At 47.5% G+C, this 24,659-nt stretch overlaps 1 protein-coding gene across 1 annotated transcript; it reads left to right on the top strand.

The window, feature by feature from the left end:
- The first annotated feature begins 2,531 nt into the window (after positions 1–2,531).
- Positions 2,532–7,352, top strand: LOC135826531 (uncharacterized). Its single transcript, XM_065339139.1, has one exon. The coding sequence runs from the start codon at positions 2,672–2,674 to the stop codon at positions 6,611–6,613; it is 3,942 nt and encodes a 1,313-aa protein (XP_065195211.1). The 5' UTR covers positions 2,532–2,671; the 3' UTR covers positions 6,614–7,352.
- Positions 7,353–24,659: the final 17,307 nt, after the last annotated feature.

The following is a 24,659-nucleotide window of genomic DNA, read 5'->3' as shown; positions in this document are numbered from 1 at the left end:
CCTGACCTTGAATGTTTCTGAGTGACAAGAATTTATCAGCATACCTGTTGCTGTGCTTGAACCGCTATTTTCTCAAGCTCACCTTTATCGTGGTCCGAATCGATAAATCAGTAGACGGCGGCACTACATTTCTCCCGATCAACAGACGTGGCATTTGAAGGTAGATGTGGTGAAGTTACTTCTGCTTCCCTTCACAAATACGTTTTGTGCGAACTGCGCGCTGGCCGCTGTAACTAACTCGCCTTTTCCAACAATGTTCTAGTCGCTCAGAGTCAGAGCCACAGCCACAGGCAAATAAAGCAATTCCACCTCAACCACATGCCATCTCTGGCCAACCTCATCACACCAGCAACATGACTCCCAGTTGTAGAATACATGTACATGTACTTGATGTAGACCTAGTGACAAATAAATTTTCCTCCATAGCGCTGTTTCGACCACTAAGGTCAAAATTAATACCGGTTGTGTAGTGCTGACAACTGAAATCCGACCCCCCCCCCGGGCGGCGCGGCGCGCGGCCAAGCGGGTCGGATTTCAGTTGCCAGCACTGTACTCAAATTTATGTAGATTCTTCCCGCCGTCGCTGAGGATGGTGTAGAGCAGGGAGTCGTAAAAGGGCTTTTACGACTCCCTGGTGTAGAGCATGCAGTGGCGTAGGAAGCGGGGGGCAAGGGGGGGGGGGGCGCCAGCCCCCCGAATCTTTTGGCGGATGTGGGGCTGAAGCCTGAAGGCCCGAAACATGGAAACTCGATGAACGCGCAAGTGAGGATCATGCATGCAGCGCAGATCAACCAGTAAGGCAGTAAAGAGTCATGCACTCACATCGATCGTAGTCATGTCACGTCAGAGCTGACCCTGCACTGTCATTCATTGTAGAATCTACATCACTACAACTACCACTGTACAGTACAGACAGTCACAGACTCATATTCATTTGTCTCGACTGTTTTGTTCGAGATCTAAGACTAAAGCCTGGTTCACACTAGGCCGATTTTCCGGCCGGCGCTCCCACACCGAGTCCGACAAGAAATCGACCGACTGTGTCGGATGAGTCGGACTAGCTGTTCACACACAATGGTCGGTAACTAAGTTGTAGGCTTGTCTGTCACGCACGTACACGCGATACACAGCCGCGCTAGACCGTAGTAGATGCTAGACAGCAGAAATGAGATAGTTTTTACACGAGCTACAGGGCCAAACTACAAAGGCGTGAAAGGGCTTGCGTCTACCATTGTCTACAGCGATCCAGCGCAGTCAGTTCACGCGAATCACGGTCTGCACCGGTGCTGTCTGCTGTCATGGTGAAAAGCCTACAGTACCCAGGTCCCTTGCCGCTAGCTAGCTATCGCGGCGCGGGCTGGATTCCGCGGTACTGCCCTCGTAGATCTACTTGCGCAGGAATCCTGTAGCTGTGCTACGTGCTAGCACGCGTGCTGTGTACACATGCATGGTACACGTATACGTATACTGCATCATAAAAAATGCATGCAGGCCAGGGAGACGTAAAATACCGGTATTTTACGCACGGGTGTTTCGCAGCGGCCACTCGTCAAGATGGCGGCAAATCCGAGAGTACAAAAATTTCGACTCTGGCTATGTGCGCGGCGGATGCGAATCTCGCACGTGCATGCAAAATCTAGCCTTCTGCAGATCTGGGTAGAGCAAGTGTACGTGTGTGGGAACGACGACATTTTCCGAGAGAGAATGTGGCTCTTTTCATCCCAACATTTTACTCGCCACGCTCTCCCTCCCAGCTTATTGATACGAGTATCTGCTACCGAGTAGAAGTCTCCATCTTCACAGTAGGCCAGGCAAAATCGCAACGTTGAAATACTTTGCTCACTTGGTGTTTTTGGTCCTTTGAGATGATGTGGCTGTTGTGTACAACTCGAAGTGACAAACTTGAGACCCCCGCGCCACAAAAAACTAAGGCGCGCCACAAAGTTTCGTCTGGCTATTCAATGAAAGGATGTATGGAAGCAGGGATAAAAACTATCGTGGCTGCCGGCAAAACTCCTAGTAATGTAATAAACGGGGGTGTGACTTTGGTAATTCCAAGGAGAATGTACGCACGGCCATTCCACAACGAAGACGAAACTACGAGCTCAAAAACACTCCGATTTTCAAACAAACGACGCAGGAAAGAAGACATGGCCGCAGTGTTCCCGTGTGGCCTTCAAAACACCTAATTTTACTTCCATAGCGGCTGGTTCAGGGCTAATTCAGGCCCAATTCGACAGCGTCGTACCGCTCAGATTCGCCCAAAACACGAGAAAATGTACGGTAGATACAAATTCGTACGCATTTTGCGTACGGGGACGACTGGCCAGAGTTCATGCACTGCAAACACCCGTGTACGACTCCCTGAATGGCCTGATGCAGGCGGCCGCGCGGATGATGTACCGATAGTACATGCGCATGCATGCATGCAGTGCACGTGCACCACACAAAAAGAATGTTTTCTTTTTTCATTTTGATTTGAGAACATTTTGCTCAATGAAAATAGCTGTCACAATGTACAAGCACACAAAAATTATCATAATTATTTCCTTCTCCAGTCAATCTTGATCTATTGATGAGAGCAGGGAGTAGTATTGTACTGCTCCCTGATTGATAGTACCTCGCGCGAGCACTGCTTCAGACATCAGCGTTGCTGAACATTGCGGGAAGAATGGATGTTCAGACAAGCTTGAGCTTGTACCGATTCTCAAGGTTTGGTCTTGACCTAACACCTGCAGCTCAACCTTCAGTTTCGTACGGCTTAAAAACGTCTGGAAATGGTTCGGATTTTATCGTTGTGGAGGAGAATTTGAGAGGAGAGAGAGCAAGTGTAGAGTGTCAGAAAGTGCCAAAGCGTTCCACTTTAACACGGTCAGGACATGATTGCAGGAGTATCAGTGAAGGCAGGAACGATGTTTGTAGGCCAGATAGCATCGATGGTGCCCCATCGCATGCAAAGAGGCGTAAAGTTGAATCCAATAGCTGCTCCGGAGATACAGAGTATAATGGTTGGAATTCTGGAAATTCCCGCGTTTGCTGGACGGTGCTTAGAAAGTTAGTAGCGGAGGAATGTCTGAGGGACCTTGTACGCTTAGCTACACTGGCTGTTCGCTCTATGCATAACCGAACAAATTCACAAGATGCTGATGGCCAGAATGTGGACTATGAACCTGGCTTGAAGACTCGGGTAGTCCTTCGTAAATGCCGTGATGGCGGCAGCGGTAGTACTGGCAATGATATGCTGGATGGCAAGCTCTATCGCACAATGGTCCACCGCTGTGTGCGTACTGTATTTCCACAGCTAGCGACATGTACGGACCAGTCAACGGACCCTGACGCAATCATGGTAACGATTGATCCGTGCTTCAATGCATTGTGCTGTGCGTGCAAGAGTACCACAGATGCACTGTGCATTCTTTGGTTCCATCATAGCAACTGTTACCGACCAACTCTGGCGAAGAATGAGCAAACCCTGGACGTGTGTGTTGGTATAGAGCGAGAACAGCGTGCTGCAATTCATCACACTATACGCCAGCATTTCGGTAAATCACTAGAATCCAAAACACGGCAGAACTGTGCTGCAGCAGCAGCGGCGGCATCACCAGCATCACCTACTGTATGCCATCCTGCAGCTAGTGCTTTGCTACTGCCTTGCGAGTATGACCAGTTGCCAATGACAACCTCACCGTGTGAAGATCCTACGCACCCGGACAAGTGCGACCCTTGTTTCACTACGACACATGAGCAAAGCCGTAAGCAACAGCAGCAGGAATCACGGGAACACGAGCCACGGCCTCAACAGGAACGGCAGCCAGTTGACCTTGCTACAGATAGCAGGGAACTGCAGCAATCGTGTATTCAAGTGCGATATCGTTCCCGACCATCATCAGCCAAGTACAGCAAACAATCAGATGTGACCTATTTACATTTTGCGCTGGAGAAGCGCAATATGGAGACTCTTGCCGCTCTCCGCCTCTTGACAGTTTCTCTTGGCGTTCGGCTCTGCGATTTTGCGTATGCTGGTACAAAGGATTGTCAGGCGCGTACTTGCCAGTTTGTATCTCTGAAGAATGGCCGTGCTGAAGAGTTGCGTGCCCTTGCTGACTATCTGTCAACAAAGAACATCAGAACAGGTAGCTACTCATATCATCCAGCACCTCTGGCATTGGGTGACTTGTGTGGAAACCATTTTGAGATCATTGCGCACAACCTGACGTCCTCGTGTCACTCAACGTCCTCTTCTCCGCCACAGGATCTGATGAGCAGTCTAGCATCGCGAGCAGCATCTTCACAGCAACCAAGTTATCATCTACCTGTGAAGACGTGTGCAGAAACAACAGCGTTAGCACCGGCATCGACTACAGCACTACCAGGAACGGGAATAGCAACGGCAGCAGCAACAAGAGAAACAACATCCGCAACCGCAGGACCTACACCGGGAGAAGCCATGCCGAAGGTTGTATCAACATCGGTATCGACGCTGCCGCCCTGTGATAGTGGTAGTAGCAGAACGACCAGCAGCAGCGCCGGCGATGGCAGCAACAACAGCAGCGATGGCAGCGACGGCGATGGCACCAACAACAGCAGCGGTGGTGGTGGCAGCAACAGCAGCGATGGCACCAACAACAGCAGCGGTGGTGGTGGCACCAACAACAGCAGCGGTGGTGGTGGCACCAACAACAGCAGCGGTGGTGGTGGTGGTGGCAGCAACAGCAGCAGCGGCGGTGGCAACAACAGCGGCAGCGGCGGTGGTGGCAGCAACAGCGGCGGTGGTGGCAGCAACAGCGGCGGTGGTGGCAGCAACAGCGGCGGTGATGGCAGCAACAGCGGCGGTGGTGGCAGCAACAGCGGCGGTGGTGGCAGCAACAGCAGCAGCGGCGGTGGTGGCAGCAACAGCAGCGGCGGAGGCAGTACAATCCAGGGCAATAGCGACGGCAAAAGCAGCAGCAGTGTTGGTGTCAACGTATCCGACTTGCAGCGGCGTGTGGACAGTGTACATCACCATGGAGGTTTCATCAATTACTTTGGTCCACAACGATTCGGTGCTGCTTACCATGGTGCGGCATCACATCAGATAGGCCTCGCTCTGTTGCGCAATGATATGGAGGCTGCTATTCAACTGTTCCTTGCTCCAGCTGATCAGTGCAGGACAGTCGCAGATGAAGAGAGCTGTGGAACAGTAATGCCGCCATCATCCTTAAGTACAGATGGTCATGCTAATGGCCACAGTGAGGATAAAGATATCGCAAGAAGTAGTGACCATACCGAAGGTGAGAGTGTTACGACAGTTGCCTCTGATACATCATATGGCAACACAGATGACTCTGGAGCAAATGCTGCAAAGCTCTATTACAGTCAGACTGGTGATGCCAGAGGCACTCTAAAAATGATGCCCAGTCACTACACACGCGAACGTCTCGTACTGTCGTCCCTAGTGCGCTATGCTGACAGGCCAGAGCGCTATCGGAATGCCATCATGACTTTGCCGCACGATGTCCGGTCGTTCTATGTGCATGCGTACTCTAGCCGCCTGTGGAATGCATGCGCATCGTATCGCTGGCAGCGCTACGGGCACCGAGTTGCTGCCGGTGATATGGTAGAGGTGCATGCGATTGCAGATCATAATACCACTGATCACGGTGATGTGAAAGGAACGCTGCAGCACCAGCACCCGCAGCAGCAGCAGCAGCACACCAACAATGCATCTGTGCAGAGCAGTGGCTGTACTACTAGTATACATCCCACTGCCACTGCTACTAGCACTGACGGCAGCTGCTCATCTCTACCCGCTACTCAGCCAGCAGTAACAGCTCATACCTCTACTGTGGGCCAATCTCTGCAAAGCACTCAAGCAAGGTGTGAGCATTCCAATCGTCGTGACGAGAGGAAGAAAGCTCAGCGCTGTTACCGCATCATCAGTACGAGTGAATCCACGGATAGCTACAGTCACATACCATTAACAGATGTGGTCATACCGATATTGGGCAGTAAAGGTATAGAGCGCTCGTCCAATCTTTACGACCTTGTTTTGGCTTACCTGGAGCAAGATGGTCTCAGCCCAGACATGTTCAACATTGCCTCGCTTAGCCTTCGTGTAACGGGCTCGAAACGGCCATTCGTCGCTTCCCCTCGTGACTTGCAGTGGCGTCCGGTAATGCAGTGTTCGTGTTCAAGTGGACCAGCAGCTTTACGCCACCACTCTGGCTCGCTGGCCAAGAGCACGAACAACAGCGCAAGCACCAACAAAGGCAGTAGTGCTACCGGCAATGACCCCAGCGTCCCGATAGGTAGCAGCAGTGGTAACAATAGTGGTATCGATGATGGTGGCGACGACGGTGGTGTTGTGACAAGCCAGCCTACCCGCTATGACAGCTGCCAGCACTCCCACTCCTCTGCTCACACCAAGCCTGACTTAGAGCAGAGTCTAGTTACTTGCCCAGCGGAGCAAAGTCACGGCCATGTGAATATGGACTGCACAGACTTGAACCATGCTACCCATGAACTACCGAGTGGTGTGTTGTGTACTTGCGTGAAGTTTGCATTCTTCCTGCAGCCATCTACCTATGCTACTACTCTATTCCATCATATCTTTAGCAATGCGCAGCATAGGTAAGAGAATGATGCCGTATAGCAGTGGCTCAGTGCAGTCAAGCGCTGTAGTCACAGCAATGGCTCGGTTATGCTCTACCCATGTGCGTTCTATACACAGAAAAACAGACGGCTTTAGCCAAGCGCAGCATTAGCCTAGTACAGCGTACGTGGTGATGTTGACGTACAGGATGCCAGTGTGGCCCTGTTCATTGCTCAAGTGAACACTTCATTTCATCTTGCAACCCTACAAGCTTGACCCAAAGCGTCTTTCTTGTTTTCTTCTCAGGTTTAAATATATATATATCAACAGATGGGTATCACGCTCCTCGGCTTTCACCTTGTTGAGCACTCTCAGTAGGCTGCTCTAGTGCTGCTGCATCGCGCAATGCCCGCTACATTTTGTAGTTTGAGCACTCTGGCGCTAGAGCGACGAGCTACCTTAATGTCTGTGGTGCCTCCTTTGCACCATGGCTGATAGCTCGGCCTATTTAGCTCGTAGCTGTACTGATGAGGCCTTTATGGCCGAAACAGCTTGCTGTCTACAGCATTGGGTATCAACAGATGAAATATTTCTGCGATTTTATAACCAAGACTTCCTCGTAGATTTTATTTATAATAATACTTCTCGGCTAGGGGTATCCCCTCTTCTTCTTCTTTTACTAGAAGTAGGAGATTCGTTGTTGTTTTTTTTCTATTACAAATTTGTACTTGTACATTGAGTACTTCAACGTGATTTCAGTACTTTGCACACATCAAACAGATACCGGTAGTTACTTAGAAGAGCTTTAGATTGATTGCATTTTGACAATGCACAAAAGGCATAGTTCCTTGCTGGAGTGAGACAACTATGTCTTACATGCATTGTGTTGCTGGGGCACATAGGGTCGGCCTACTGTCTCGGGATGTGTTGCCTATTCAATGCTTTCCATGTATTTGCTTTGTCCTGAGAAGTATTCTGGTGAGCACCGTTGTGCAATGTTCAAGGAACATTGCACAAAGGAAGGAGTTTACACACCAGACACTGCAAAGAGTTCATAATTAATGTCCTTACTTTCTCTCCCCTACTCCCCCCGGGTTTAGCATTACGAGAAGCCTAGCGTACTGGTTGGCCGAGTTCACTGCAACTCACCCCCACAGCTGCCATTTCATTCTGCAGCCCCCCCCCCCCCCCACACACACATCTGTCCCTGTTTGTTCTTCCTTCTCCTCTCTGCACTGCTTTGCCGAGGTGGGTTTGTGTATTTTGTGAAAGATTTTTTTTAAATGATGTTGATTCAAGATAGTGCTGTATTGTGTGCAGGGAGATTGGAGCGCTTGGAATGTTTCCGCGCTATGGCGAGTGTGCGTGGCGTACACGTTGTCGCCTCCACGCTTGTGTCTTCACAAAACAGATCAGTGTTCCTTCTTCTAGAGCAGGCCACGACTGATTTTCGTTCCTTCGTATGCTAGCGGACCCCGGCAGCGCTTGCGTTCCGGTGCACGAGCTAGCTCCTCGGTCGATTAGGTCCTTTTGTTCGCGGTGTTTGTCTGAGCTGAGTCTGCTGGCACACTGCCTGCTGCTTGCCGCATTCTACAATCTTCTAAGTTCGACGTACATGTTGTTTGTCTGCAGGCTGCAACTAGTGCTAGCAGACGAGCAAACGTTGAACCAGGTGACTGTTGTTGTCTCGTTGCTAGCCACAGACGTTGCTGCGACAAGTCCCAAACTCCCGACTAGCCCGTTGCCGATCGGCCCATTCCAAAGTTCACACTAGACCGCGATGTTTTCCTCATGCATTACTGTACATGCAGCGATTGTACTGCTAGGGCGCTCGCACTGCTGCACAGCGCACGTGCACAGGCCGCTGGACGCTTCCGAGAACCGTCGGCTCGTGAGGTCAAAGTTCACGTTCGAAGAATGCTAGCAGCTTCATCCGCTCGCAAGTCAGCCGGGGTAGAATGAGCTTGCAGTTCGCGAACACGTCCCATTCGTCATTATTGTTTGGAAGGAAGCACACGATGTCCTTCTTCTCCGTTTTTTCCTCCTTGGAGGCTAAGCATTCGAAAGCCAACCAGCATTTGATAGGTGTGTATAGAGTAAAGGAAAAAGACGGGATGCAGCTGTTTTGAAGAATTCCAAATATCGTGTACAGGTTTCTCGACTGGAGCACCAAGGCAAGCAGGAAGGTAAATCTTGGCATTTATCTCCTTCACCACGTCTTCTGTGTTCCTCGTTGACCTTCTTTTACCCGCTACTGGGATATTCCTGCCAGCACATGCCGCGGTTCCATTGAGAAGCTTTGCTTCCTCTTTGCCCTTTGAATCAATTGGAATACTGTTCCTCTAGCGAATTCGCGCCCTTAGAATGTTTGTCTCCTCCTTTTTTCCGTGCAGCGAAGGAGTGTATCAAGGCGCAAATTGCGCATGCGCAGTGTGAACTGGATTCTTCTTTTACGTTATCCTGTACCACGAGGTGAGCAGTTCCTTTGTTGACCATGTCTCATATATCATGTATCGAGGTTTCTGGTGTCCTGTAGTTGACCACCGTATTCAGGTATTGAACTGTGGCTGGGGTGCTACTCAACTTTGTTCTCCGTGCTCGCAAGCTACCAATTTTCTACATCATAGTACATGTCCAAGACTACCTACCTACTGACGCGTGTTTTCTCTGTTTTGTAGAGAACGGTGTGGGTTGGACCGCTAGCTATTACAACCATGCTTTGAGGCCACGCTGGTGTGCTATCAGCTTGTCATTTACAAACACTTGCCCCGTCCGGATGTTTGGCTGCCAGCGCCTTTAGTTATTTGGAGGTCAAGATATCCATCGCCGAAAGAAGTGTGTTCTCCTTTCGTTCAGGTACAGTAGTCAGTTGTGTTGTTATGATTTCGTCCTCGACGTAAAAAAATACATTCTTTGTTGCCCTCTGAAGCCACATGTATGTGTAGTTCGCTAGAACGTTTGTTCTAGTCCAACAGTCTGTTGTTGATCGTCGAATCGACGTGAATTTGTGATGAAAGTTAGCACAGGAAGTGCGCTTTTATTCTCGATTGCAGCATGTGTTTACCGAGTCAAAAATGACTCCTTTCATGCTTGGTTGCCGAACACATTGCGAGGTTCAATTGTGTATCGCCCTGGAATTTATTTGTCAGTACAGCTTGTGTGGGGTAGAGAGAGAGGTGTGGGGGGGGGGGGGTAGGGAGAAGATTGCTGTATAAGCAGAAGTAATTAGTTCAGTCGGCGAACAATTTCATCCGACTTCAAAGAAGAGCGGTTTGTCTGGTTGAAATTCTAGTCGCTGCTCAGTCCTTGGACGAAAAGAGGAAATGGAATTCCCGATGATTATTTCTGCTTGTAATATTGAATGCATGTTATGTTCTACTGTAGTTTTATCTTGAAGGGTTAATACTGAACGTGGATCAACCAAAATTAGGAGACTCTTTTGTGCTAAATGTTTGCTTTTCATTATTAATTTTATGCTTTCTTTATCTGATTTTCTTGAGTTCCTAACACATTTTACTAAACTGGTGACTACCTAAACCTAAGGCAAGTGTCTATGGATGATCAGCTTATTGTCAATGACTAAAGTGCAACTGTACTATTTGCACTAATTCATTGACTACATTTGGTTGCTAAAACTCGTAACGTTATCTGAACTAATCATACAGTTAAATACTTCTGACCTCGAATGTATGAGCTGGGACTAAAACTTCTAACACTATTATTTTTATCTAATCAGACAGTTAAATATTGCTGAACTCGAGGTTAATTGGAATGAAGACTACATGTCTTTGTGAACTGGAATTAGGAGACGGGTTAAGTGGACACACACATTCCGAAAGACACTACAATTCCGTTCTGGACTGGTTCACTGGGTCTGCAGTGTAGCTCTTTGGGAATATGTGTATCCACCTAACCCGTCGTCTACTTCACAGAAACTGTTAGAAGCCTCTAAACGTCTCCTGAACTAGAATTGGTTCACCAAAATTATCATTATTAATACTGCTTACCTTGAATAAGGAAATAGCTAAAGTAAATATTCATTGAACAATCGTTCTATAATGAACATCTGCCTTGAAGAAGGAAGATTTGGTATCTGGGTTACTCGGAGAATAACTCCACGGCGATACAAATATAGCCAATTGCCACATACCTATGGTTGTGCAGCATGCAAACCTGCCCAGCGTCAACGCCTTTGGTTGCGGTATATGTAAATGATGCGACTAGTTTCCGCCAACATAATATTCGCCATGCTTCTTTATAGCTGCGACTTCCTGTGCTAGCTCTGTTGTGTGTGTTGTTTTTAGATGACATGCATTTCTGGATCATTTGAGCCGTCAGATGCGAAAACAGACCTTATGGGAAAAAAATCATATTTGTGTTAGTGATACTATCTGAAAGCCAGGAGCATCAGGAGTCGTATGCAAAAAACTAGAGTTGATTTGGACCAAGGGAAGTAAAGTTATAGCCTCTACAATAGGAGACCGTTTCAAATTGCATCTCAATTTTGGGTGCAATACCAACAATTGTTTCACCTACTTTGTAGAATATTTCCTGTTTCCTTTGACCGATTTCCACAAACTTGGGCTTTCTGGAAAGCTCTGGCGACGAGCAACCCGTTGGGCCCAAATCCGATAGCAAATAAAGCACAGCACCAGCGCAACAAGCTGCAGACAACGCTTCAGCGCTGGACTTGCGCCGTCACACGAAAATCGCTCGCCATTTCCATCTCCATTATCCCAGGACGCCCAATTTTTTTCGTGAAGATACACTGAGAGCTTCCAAGACGTCTGAGCCTGTTGCCGAGATCGTAGGTCGCTTGAAAAGGGGGAAACCCCGGGTCTGGATCGTTTGATTTGCACGTAGAAGTGCAAAGTGCCGTGACGTATCTTGCAGGCTTCGCAGCTGGGGAACGCAGCATCGTGCCGCGATCGGGCTTGCTGCATTGGATTCCTTGGAGTTTTCTCTTCGATTTACATACTTGGATTGTCCCGAAAGACCGATATTTGACTGAAATACGAAGGTTTGTAGCTTGGTTGTCCATGCGCACCAGTGCGTAAACTCGCCAACTTTCAAGTGCATTTTTCTGCACTGTGCAGTGTTTCCCATAAGGTCGGTTTTCGCATCTGACGGCTCATTTATCAGTGTCACGTGCATCTTGTTTTGCTGGCTGAATGCTGGAGGATAGCGCTTACTTGGTATGCCCATAATCCTTATGTTCTGCATTTTCTCTCTTTGTCTCCTCATGACCATGTGGTCATGGGAGGATGTTGCAGGATGCAGGGCTGCAATGCCAGGTTTTCGGCCGTGTTTGCGAGCTGTATGTCACCCACTGTGAGCAGGCATGCAGCTTTGTGGTGTACAGTCAACTTCGCGTATAACGACACTCGGCGGGGCATCAGAAAAGTGTCGTTATTCGCGAAGTGTCCTTATACCCGATGTCTCATTGTATGTATTGCAGTTAGATGGGACTTTGCTCTGGGCATGGAAATTCTGTCGTTATTCGCAAATTGTCGTTATATCCGCAGTCGTTATTAGCAAAGTTGCCTATATAGTTAAACAGTAATGTTGGCTCGGCTGTGGAAGTTATTGCACGAGGAGCTCATCCTGTTGCTGTTCCTCAACAACTATCTCCTCATTATTTCTTGTGTATTTGTGTACTTTTCACTCCAGCTAGTGTCATCATCGGGTGGTGTGCAAACGGCGGACGTGCAAGAATTTCCCGTGGAGTGTCGTTGATTATTGTTACGTCACGTATTCACTTCTGCACCGTTCCTGGGTACCACCGATCACTGTCTGATCTTGCTCCTCAAGGGTACGTAGATATCTACTGTTTAGTGTTCGGCCTGTCTGATATAATAATAATATAATATTCACGGGATCCGCGTTAGCATCACTTGAATGTTTAGAAACACACAAGCTATAGCCTTCACTTCCGCAGGCCACCACTATGCCTTTCTGCTTGTCTGCTGGTTTTATAGTTAGTTAATTTGAATTTGGCCCTGCACTATGTTGCTGAGAACGTACTCTACATGCAGGCCACCCTTTGAGAAATTACTGAAGGAAAAACTGGTATGCGGTTCTCAAAACATAAAGAGACATGGTGTGAATGAAAAATGAACCGTCGTACAAAAAAAAACTGTAGTGCGAAGTTAAAAAAAAAGAAAAAAGACCAGGAAAGAGGAACCCACTCAAGTCCGACCTCGCTTAACCAAACACATCCGTTTTCCACAAAAACTCCGGATAGGCGAGGGAACCGGATAATCAAACACACAAATTGTATGTACATGTATGCTGTAAATCGGTAACCAATGATTTTCTTCCGGATGGCAAGGGATCCGGATAAGCGAGGTCTGACTGTATTAGCAAATGTTGGTGCAAACCGAGGCGAATAGTAATTTAAAGGGGAAGTTAAGCCTAAAATCAAATGCTCACCGGTTATAGTCTTCGGGGTGCTGAGTCGAATGGTCTTGGCCCGAGGAAGCTGAGACGCTCCGTTCCTCTTTCATTCCCAATCGAACTCGCGCACTTCCACCAAAACTGGGTGACTGCGTCCTACTAGATGGGGATTTGTATGCAAAAAGGCGCCATTTCATTCTTATAAAATTACGGATGACTGCGGTTGGCCCATATGTTATATTCTTTCGGACGCTGAGTCGACTGGTTTTGGTCCGAGAAAGCTGTGATGCAGCGTTTGGCCCATATTCCCAATTGAACAAGTTGAATTATCGGTCACGTGCTCATGTGCGCACAAGTCACCTGATCACCGTGCCTGCAAGCTACAACTTCACATCAAGGTTCAACTGAAGTACAACTCGAGTGATAGGTACTTGCCCACACAGGCTGTAAGTTGTACCCTGCAGGTTCCATGACCAGGTGACTTGTGCACGAGAGAAAGAAAGAGAGAGAGAGAGAGATATTTGCAAGTCGGAAAAGGAAATTTTAGAATTCACTTTTTTAGTGTGCTATGTACGAGGGCGGATGTAGGGCCTGTTCCATAGAATGGAGCAAAAACGAGATTGATGTACCCAATCCCAAACATACCCCTCTTTTTGCATGCATTAGATCCAAAAGTACAGTATGCTCTTGCTAGATCATATCATGAAAATATTGACTTGTGTATTTTTAAGTACTACTAACAAGGCTTCACAGATTGAAAGGGAACGGCTGCAATAACTTTCCTTACACCTTTTGGTATGGAGCACTAGAGGCAGGTGATAGGTTTTATGTCCCATACGACAAAGAAGACTGGGCGAAGTCCTTGGCGATAAACGCGCGAGTGACTTGTGTGATCCACAAGTAGATGCCCGTGCTGCATCGAATCGGTAAGATAGTGCACCCAGCACTAGTGCCATAGATGTTTCCGACGGTGAGAGTAACATTGTTAGGAATACGGTGGTTGTGCCACCAACTAATCGGCAGGGCACTGTCCCGGAAAGACAGGGGTGCTGGGTTTGAATCCCACTCGTGCATCCTTCTTTTTCAACTTTGGCGCCTGGCAATGGCTCGAACCCACGACCGGTCGACCCAGCGTACTCCGCGAGTAGATACGGTGTGAGGACACAGCCTGTTGGGGTAGGGGAGCAGTGTAGCAAGAAGGACCCATGAGTGTGTGTGATCCCCGGTAGCCTAATCGGTAGGGCACTGTCTCAGAAAGGCAGGGGTGTTGGGTTCAAATCCCGCTCATGGGTCCTTCTTTTGCATTATTTTGGAGAACTGCAGCACCTTGTGAGGGGCCGCAGTCTGGTTCCTCCCGGGCAACGTGCCCCAGTTACAGGAGGTGGCGCTCTTTACAGGCTTGCGAAATGAGGGCTTGGTTGGATTTTCTTAAAATAAGTTATTCTTGTTGGAGGTGTGGTGAATGTGGACAGTGTTCACCAGATACTGGAGCTTGCGATGATACCAGGTGTTGTTGTATTGACCTGTGGCCAGTAACAGAAAAGAAGTTGTTGTTGTTCGTGGTGGTGGTGTATATTTTCGTCATTTCAAACAGGATAATATACCTTCTTACATGAAGTCGGCTATCTAGGCGATCTTCAAGCTTCTTCATCAGTGCCCAAAGGCCAACTTTGCGTAAATGCACGCACAATGTTCATAACTACTCAGACGGCACTCGTGGCCAAAGAACAACGAGTATTATTTATTCTTCTTTTACTAGGGAATTCCCAACAGGCGTCAGCGCCTTTTTACAGGGAACCCTAGGTGAGTAAAAGAGTAGTTACCTAATACAGAATATATTTGACTACTCAATCTGCGGACAGCATGCTGTTTCGTTCTTTGTGAACTCATCAGCGCAGCACACAGGAAATGGGGCCGAACCTGATAGCAATGAAAATAAAAATGTCCAAAGCCAGATTTAAATCGGGCCCGAACGTACCTTGCCAGAGTGCTCAAACTGACAAGTCAGTGAGCTCTGCGTAATGCAAACAGCAAAGGCACTACCCCACATGAGAGTGCTCAACTACTACAAGAGCAGGGGCGAAAATACTCAATCTGCGGACAGCATGCTGTTTCGTTCTTTGTGAACTCATCAGCGCAGCACAGAGGCAATGGGGCCGAACCTGATAGCAATGCAACTAAATTAAAATTTCCAAAGCCAGATTTAAATCAGGCCCGAACGTACCTTGCCAGAGTGCTCAAACTGACAAGTCAGTGAGCTCTGCGTAATGCAAACAGCAAAGGCACTACCTCACATGAGAGTGCTCAACTATTACAAGAGCATTGGAATAAATTTGACTAAATAGCTAGCAGGGAAACGGGCAAGGAGTCAAAGTCGTGACGAGATCTCAGGACGTGCAACGGAGACCTTTTCAACGCATTTACAACAGCCAGTCGTACAAGAGTACAATCAAAATCAAAAGATACATAAACGAGATTCAAAATTGTGGTATTTCCAAGCAACGGAACCTAAAGCATGGTTTGCTGTATTTCTTCAGGAGTCAATATGCCCAGCTGATCCTGGCAAAGAGCCCAAGAGCTTCACTTTTTTCTTTTTACTGAAGATGTAACTTGCTTGTAAGAAGAGGGTCATTGACTTCCACCCTTGGTCTGCCTTGGAAGCAGTAAGAAGGTGGGTTTTCTGAATGTTCAGTGATAAGCCTTATTCAATGATGACGTGACATGCACACTTCACTGGGTGCGGCAACAGTGGGCCAGAAGAACGGCAACGCTCACAAACGGCGATGGCAAGATGTCAGCAAAGACTTCCTCGGTGATTCATGTCAACACTACTGATGTGTCGGGTGTGTCTTTTGCAAGCTACCTGGCTGATCACTATCAGCGAGTCTCAGTAAATGGCTGCCTGGGAAGTACCACGGAATTCTCCCTAGGTGTCCCGCAGGGGTCTGTTCACGGGCCACTACTGTTATATATTATATGCACGTGACCTTCCCGCCATATTTCAGTACTTGCAGTGCCAGCAGTATGCCGGCAATACCACATTGCCATGTGTGACAATATTCGATGTCCACTGCTTACCCTCACCTCAGATATCTCATGTGTGATTTGTGGGTCTTTGCCTTGTAGATGGTCTTCTGGGTCCCTTTGGAGTGCTCCACAGTCCTCAGTTGTGCGTGCTGTCAAGTCGAGGAGTTGCTGGAATGGATTCTTGCTAAGTATTCTTAACTATTGTGTACAGTAGCATACATACACCGTCTCTGTTCGTGGCTCTAGTTAGGAAAGATCATGCTGAGATGGGAAACCATTTCCCGCCAAACCGCCTTACGGCATTTTGATCTAATTGCATATTGCTGAGTACAGGGTAAACATAGCTGAAGTGTGGTGCTGCATAATGAAACCTGATTGCGTGAGTGAGTGAGTCCAGTATGCGCCCCGGGCACTATGCAGCCCTTAACCTGCGCACATAGGATGTTTCACTCGTGCAGGGTGCAAAGCTGACACGCTCGGTCGGATTCCACTGAGCAGCACTGTCACTAGTTACACCCACACAGTCTTCCAAGATGTGTGTTGGAGACTTCATTCAGTGACTCTGAGTGCCGCTCGTACAGGGTGCAAAAGCTGACTCGCTCTGTTGGATTTCATTGAGCAGCACTGTACAGTCACACAGTCTTCCAAGATATTTATTTGAGACTTTATTCAGTGACTCTGAGTGCGGTGCCGTGGATAGCCTCAACTGCTACATTACTTCAGAGAAGTTGTGCGCTGACTGCCTGTGCGGCAATGCTCCAATCCTGGGCTGCCCAAAGTGTGCGTGTGTGTGTGGAGGGGGGGGGGGGGTGGACCAAGCAGTCATGAGTGCTGACTTGCGGTGATGGATTGGTTAAGCGATCATAATAAGGCATGGATACCTAGCCATCCTTTTGTGGTCACTGGGAGATGAATTATTATTACCAGTTCCATAATAGGAAGAAGAGGCTGGTTCGACTTAGGGGGTCCATATTGGGAGGAAATTCAAAACCTCGCGTGCCATCATTTCGGCTTACTCCCTGTTCTGCTTGCAATACATTGTCATATCCGATGGCCGGAATCTCACTGCAAACATGTGATGGATTAGTTCTTGTAGAGTGGATGTGACAGAAAATGCCTGATGAACCAGTGCCATGTTGAAGTGGTGCAGTCAGTCTCTCTAGTGTGAAACTGGACAATGGGTGTTGTCGGGTTATTCAACGTTATTCTGGACGGTATTCTACTGTCATGGACAAAGGGATCCGGTCGAATGACCCGTGTCGGCGCCCTCAGTGCGTACAGAACGTAGCATGTGTACCGTATGCGTACTCACAGCTGCATGGCTAGGGCCCTGGGGCCGCTTGACCTCCTACCGGATTTCCATGTCCACGACAGTACGTTGGTGTGACTGAAAAGTTGGGGGGGGGCAGGGGCCGCCCCGGGAACATTTCAGGAAAGTTGGCCCCATACTAGCCATATTTCATTGCTTCAAAAATCACAGTACAACCTATTGGTGCGGTTTTGGCCGGGCCAGCCGCACAAATACCGACGCTCTTATCTGGAGTGTGGATTCCTAACATATGCATGTTTCAGGCACAATTCTGGATATAGTGGCACTAGGTAGGTGTCAAGGCTGAAGGCGTCCCACTTGAACTATATGTCAAGTAGCTATAATGAGCTAAGTTGTGTGCTGTTGTGTGTGTTGTTGTTGTTGTTGTGTGTGTGTGTTTGTGTGTTATTCCAGGTCAACATGCCATATGTTCCCATCTTCGTATCGTCCCCTAAAAGGGAGGGGCAATACATTGTGGCAATCTAGAATTGCGGCAGTGTTTTGCAAAATAAATGACAGGTGTTCCGTTCCATCCTGGGCGTGCAGGGTTGTAAGGTGGGGCAGGGGAGAAAGGAGATCTGCTGGTGATTCCATGACATTTCCGGTCGTTTCCGGTCTAAATTCAGGCTGGAAACAGAACAAACCTTGCACTGAAATGTACTTTGAAAATGGCGACATACCTGTAAAAACTTCGCCTAAGGTCCGTGGCAAGCTGTGATGTTTTCATCGCAGCAAAATGTGGAAAGAAAACGAATAGGATCTGTGAGCTACTGACAGAGATGTTGGACTCTGTAGTTCATAGATTTCTGAATGAAGGACAGGAATTAAATGTAACTCGTGCAGACTATGTGTGCTATCACAAAGCTATAGAAGGAATACACAGTAAGTAAACAGCATTTGATTGTATATTAAAGAACAATAAAACTGAGCTTGCTTGATACTCGGCCCTTTCATGTCATTCCTACACTTGTGTTGAACAGAACAATCCCTGATTCAAGTTGTACCTGCATGACTGCTCTTCACCCCAAACAGATGCCATCACACTGCCGAACATTGCAGTGGAACTACATAGTTCCTGGCTTGGACCAAAGAAGCAGCCAGATGATGCAGGGCAGTAACATCAACCCATTCCACTTCCATCAATTTCCATAAAACTATTCTCCACGTATATTCTTACCCTAGCACTTCATCTATTCACTTTCAAGTTTTATCTGATAATTTATGCATGCTGTTCCTTTTCCACACCCATGCATGGGGAGGGTTGCCAGGTCCTTGGGATATGCAATGGGTTGGTCCTGGGTGCATGCAGTGGGGTAGCTCTGGGTTAGTTAGGCATAGATCAGGGTCAGGTAAACCCTGTAGGTCATCTCTTCAACATCCAGCGCTACGCTACGACCAGTTCAAGGCGCGGACCTACCATCATTGTCTTTGGTAACTATGTTGTTCTGTACCTGGTGTATTTTACAACACCACATTGTGTTTGTAAACCCATTTTCCCTCTTGCAAGGGCTTTAACCTCGTGTATGCAATGGGTTGACCATTGGTGCATGGGGAGGGTTGGTCCGTGGGATATGCAATGGATTGGTCCTGGGTGCATGCAGTGGGGTAGCTCTGGGTTAGTTAGGCATAGATCAGGGTCAGGTTAACCCTGTAGGTCATCTCTTCAACATCAAACGCTACGCTACGACCAGTTCAAGGCTCTTCCGTCGCCGTCATCTTTGGTAAATATATCCTGGTTTGTATACTAATTTTATGTATGTAATCATAGTGCATGGCTACAACTCTTGCCTTACTTCACCCTTCTTTTCTAAGGGTTCAGTTGAATGCAAGCAGTCCAGTCTTATGGAGGTGCACTGCTTTCCTTCAATTTGGTTTACCGAGGTCTTGGGAAAGTGCTCAACATGGGTGGTTGGTCGGGAGGTGAAATAAGCAAACAACAAAGAAACCGCTGCAATTGGCATTGTTCATTCCATGTCTTCAGTAGCTTGCTTGTGTTGGGTGCCTTCTCAATGCTCCAGTCCATTGACCCGTGCATGACATCATTTTAGTACATGCATAAGGGAGTGTAGCTGTTCAGTCTAGTGAATTTCCATGCAGCAGTGGCCACGTTAGGCCGTTGTTGCATGGGCTTGTGCTACTGAGCGATTGTCCTATGTTTTGCTCACCACCACCCAGGTAGGTCGTCATGGAGCCATGCTGAATCTCATCCAAGCCTTCTAAACCTGGCGGCATGTTGCCAGTTGGTAATGTATACCTCACAAAAAGGTGCGTCAGAATTGCATGTGTTGTGTGTGCATGTCTATACCCCTTGCATGGAGTTCTTTTGCCTGAAGCAGACCCCACTGCAATTTACCATATTCTTGTCGGGGTTGGGGTGTGCACATGGAGTCAAACTTCATTTGTGTCCTTGAATCAGAATTGCCGACTGTGTTGGAAGGTGCTCAATATGGGTGGGTGATGGGGAGGTGAGATAAGCAAACAGCAAAAAAGCTGCAATTGGCATTGTTTATATCATGTCTCTGGATGCTTGCTTGTATTGGGCTCCTTCCTGCTTGCTTCGGCTAGTTGGCCCTTGTAGATCTATGTTACCCCTTTTCACCCTGCGCACGATCTTTGTCAAGCACCCATGATTTCTGGCCAACCTTCCCCCATATTGCATGTGCTTGAAAGTCTTCCCTCCTCAAAATGCCTGCTGTGTGACTAATGCCCATGTCCACATTTGATTCAACCTCTGCATAAGGTACATCAACGCCAACAGTGGATCAACACCCGTCAACATTGTCACTGCTAGCTACCCTTGATGCGATCGGTTGCGCTATCGCTAGGGGTGGGGGCAGTGGACACAAGCCTCCATCCCAAATGTCTACAAGGTAAATAATAAATATAACGTGGTGGTGTGTGCTTGCATTTGCAGTTTAACTTGGCGGCAACTTTGCTCTACAGTTTTTTTGAAATTTTGGGCCAGGTTGTTCACATATCCCGAGTATCAATGTTCATTTGCAACAACAACAAAAACTAAAAACGTCCCTCTGAATAGGATCGGCCTTCATACAATTCAGCTAGGGACATTTGCAATATCTTCCGACGAGCTTATTGCACATGGCCTCAGACCGCAGTGAAATGGGAGTTGTGCAATGTTTTTGAAATATAGATGTGCACTAATTGCACCGGAGCAGGTCGTTATTCAACTGAAATCGCCATGTAACAAAGGGCGTGAATCTGAATAGTCCTACCGCATCTTCAATCGTAGCAAAAGAAATCCGACCCACGTGCCGAAAGCAGCGCGCCAAGGCTCATGCCGCCATCGGATGGGATTTCCTGCCTGTGCATGATGTAATGGAAATGGAAACTCGTGGGTCATATTTCTTTGGCCACGACTGTAAATGGCTGCCTCTTACCCTGCTCACTTCGATTGAAATTTTGTTTTCCGACATTGCCAAAACAGCAGTTCAGGCACAAATGCAATGCACACGGAACATGTATCAAGTGTGCAGTCAACTTCGCTCATAACGATTGCGGTTATAACGAGAATTCGCGAATAACGACAGAATTTCCATGCCCAGAGCAAAGTCCCATCTAACTGTAATATATATAATGAGACTTCAGGTATAAGGACACTTCGCGAATAAAAGGACAGTTGTCTGATGCCCGCCGAGTGTCGTTATAGGCAAAGTGGACTATAAGGGCGCTGTTGATGATTAAGGCCGAAGATATTTGCTTGACACCCGCCAATGGAAAGAGGTTGCCAGAAATGATGTAGAATTGTATCATATGATTTATTCATGGTATAGACACGTGCACACTGTGATACTGGAGGCAATTGTATTGCTATGACGTACATGTACACCAAGAATGAAGCGCTGATTTTGATGTGTTGCATGTCAATCTAGAGTTTTCCGATGCAGGATGGTTGCGTCTCCGCTGAATCAAGGACGTCATGGAATCACCAGCATCTCCACAGGGGACTAAAAAAATGCATTCTGCAGTGATAGAGAAATGGCTCTGACTTTGTGGCTTTTGCAGAATTATTAGCCCAATTTCCTTGCTCAATGCTGCCACTGGAGAGCCATTTTTCTGATCTGCATTATGCATAGCCCAGATGGAACGGAACACCTGTCACCCAAGGGAAATGAGTTACAAAATGGGAGGGAGGGGCACAAATAGAAAATTGGAACAAAATAGTAAATTTTGGTCTGGCTTTTCAAAAACTGGAAATTGCCACAAACCTATCGCCAAATTTTTAATGATGGTCCACCATTTTTGTTTGTGACGTCACTAGATACATTCAAATGGGCACTGCATATCCAGATACCCACCTCACACTTGTATACCTTTCATACATTTTGTATATCCCTTCAGGTCTCAGCCATACATTTAGATGCCCACCATGCATTCAGATACCCACCATACATTGACACACGCTCCATATATTCAGATGCCCACCATACATTCAGATACCTTCCATACATTCAGATACCCACCACACATTCAGATGCTCACCATACATTCAGATGTTCACCATACATTCAGATGCCCACCATACATTCAGATGCCCACCATACATTCACGGATGCCCACCATACATTCAGATGCCCACCATACATTCACGGATGCCCACCATACAGTCAGATGCTCACCATACATTCAGATGCCCACCATACATTCAGATGCTCACCATACATTCAGATGCCCACCATACATTCTGATGCCCACCATACATTCAGATGCCCACCATACATTAAGATGCACAGTGAGTCACCATACATGTACATTCAGATGCTCACCATACATTCAGATGCTTACCATACATTCAGATGCTCACCATACATTCAGATACCCATGCACCATACAGTCATTCTGATGCTTACCATACATATACATGCAGTTACTCACCATACATTCAGATGCTCGCCATTATATTCGGATCCTCACTGTACTTTCAGTTCCTCGTCATACATTTAGATGATCATCATACATTCAGATGATGACCATAATAATAATTTAAAAAGAACAAGCTTCAGAATCTCTCCAACCCCAAGCGTTGTTGGAAATGAACCTGGCACATTTCGGACACCCGTAATGTTGCGTAAAAAAGTTGTGCTTGTTCCTGTAGAAGCCAATGTCAGTGCTAGGCTTCTGTTCAAGTCAGGCTTGTATTCGAACCACATCTATCTATGTACACTCAATCTGAGGACAGAACTGTTTCGTCCTTTGTAGACTCGTCAGCGCAGCACAGAGGAAATGAGGCCGAACCGGGTAGCAATGAAAAATAAATTTTCCAAAGCCAGATTTATATCTGTGTACATGTATGTCAAAACTGTAAACCAGGTTTATGTGCTGACGGTGTATCTTTAAAATCAGGCTTGTATTCAAAACAGGTTTCTACAGTCAAATCTGTCGTAAGCGACCGCCACTTGGTGCAAGAAAAAGCGGTCTCTTACGGCAGATGGTCTCTTACGGCAGATGTATGGTAAATCCGGCAGATGTATGGTAAATCCAGCATACCGGGCATGCATATACATGTATGCTTCCATGTACTCAAATCGATGAGAATGTGATTTTTATTGGATATAATAGAATATAGGGGTGCACAAACCCAAGAATAGTGCACATGCCAGGGCTAATCTTGAGAGCTACAGCGCAGCCTCAGTACAGGCCAGGGCCAGTCGATCACACTTGCAAGACAGCGCACTGGCAAGTACAGCTTCGCACGTGACTGAACCTGGGTTGCGGTCGCTTACAGCAGATTTGAATGCAGCCATCATGCATGAAATCGCGGTCGCTGGTCGCGCACAGCAGATGGTCGCTCTGGACAGATCAGTTTGTATGTGAAACCGTCGGTGCACGGAAAATCGGTCGCTAACGGTAGATGGTCGCCTACAGCAGAGGTCGCTAACGGCAGATTTGACTGTACATTCTCAAGTAGAAAATCCAGGGTCATTTGACTATCAATGCCATCCCTTGGAATTGGTTGTAGTGGTCCTTTAGGACAGAGGGTCGCCTTGGCAGATTTTACTGTATTGTTTTTGGAAAAATCCCGGAGGTCTCCCTGTCGCTTTGCAGTAGGTGAGCCACAGTCTTGTTATACCTGTTCTAGTTCCAGTTCTGCGGTACCTTAACCCTTATCCGTCCGACAAAATCACTGCGCAGGCCCAAATTGCAATTTCACGACATATTTTACCTTGAAATTATCATAACTTTAGTCTCCATTGGCCGAATTCCATGATCTCGCGCTTCTTGGAAAGGTCCGTCCGCGACGAATGCACAGAGCGCACATTAGACATCTATAAAGCCACAAGTCGAGCGCCGCCACTTGCCAAACTTGCCCCAGCGCCAGATCTGCGGGCAGAATCCAAATTGTCTCGCCATTTCACTCTCCTCCATCGCTGGACTTTGAATTTTTGTGTACAGAACATTTATTTGGTTTTTATGTCATGAGCATGCGCTTGGTGACGTAACTGTAATGCAAAAAAGAAAAATCTGACTTTGAAATGTTCCCGAGCGCATAAAAATCGCAATTGCCGTGATTTTACTTTCGGCGGACGATATCGTTGCAAGGGAGTGTCGTAGCTCTTCGGCGATTGTTCGAGACGATAGCCTGGTGTTTTCTTATGGCGATAGACCCTTCGATCGTGGAATTTGGTCAAGAAATGACTGAGATATGATGGATTTACTGATCGACGGATAGTCGTAGATTTTTGACTGGTCGGACGGATAAGGGTTAAAGGGGAAGTTAAGGCAAAAATTAAAATTTCACCAGTTGTAGTCTTCGGGGTGCTGAGTCGAATGGTCTTGGTCCGAGAAAGCTGAGACGCTCCCTTCCTACTTGAATCCCAATCGAACTCGCGCACTTCCACCGAAACTGGGTGACTGCGCCCTACTAGATGGGGATTTGTATGCAAAATGTCACTAAAAGCGCCATTTCGTTCATATAAAAGAACGGATGACCGCAATTGGCCCATATGTTGTAGTCTTTTGGACGCTGAGTCGACTGGTTTTGGTCCGAAAAGGCTGCGATGCCGCGTTCCTCCTTTATTCCCAATCGAACATGGTTGAACAAGCGGTCACGTGCTCCTGCGTACACCAGTCAGCTGGTCACCGTGCCTGCAGGGTACAACTTACTAGCCTGTTTGACCTTTTTTGGGTGCAGTCCTGTCACTCGAGTTGAACCTTGGTGTGAAAGTTGTCGCCTGCTGGCGTGGTGACCAGGTGATTTGGGCACCCAGGAGCACGTGACCGCTTGTTCAACCATGTTCGATTGGGAATAAAGGAGGAACGCTGCATCGCAGCCTTTTCGGACCAAAACGAGTCGACTCAGCGTCCAAAAGACTACAACATATGGGCCACTCGCGGTCA

The sequence above is a fragment of the Sycon ciliatum genome, chromosome 10 (genome assembly GCF_964019385.1).
Source record: "Sycon ciliatum chromosome 10, ocSycCili1.1, whole genome shotgun sequence".
NCBI lineage: Eukaryota > Metazoa > Porifera > Calcarea > Leucosolenida > Sycettidae > Sycon > Sycon ciliatum.
The sequence above is the reverse complement of the archived record's forward strand: the minus strand, read 5'-3'. Positions and strand labels throughout refer to the sequence as shown.

Excerpts from the sequence above, each read along its gene's own strand:
- LOC135826531 (XM_065339139.1), top strand. The coding sequence starts at position 2,672 with ATGGATGTTCAGACAAGCTTGAGCTTGTACCGATTCTCAAGGTTTGGT.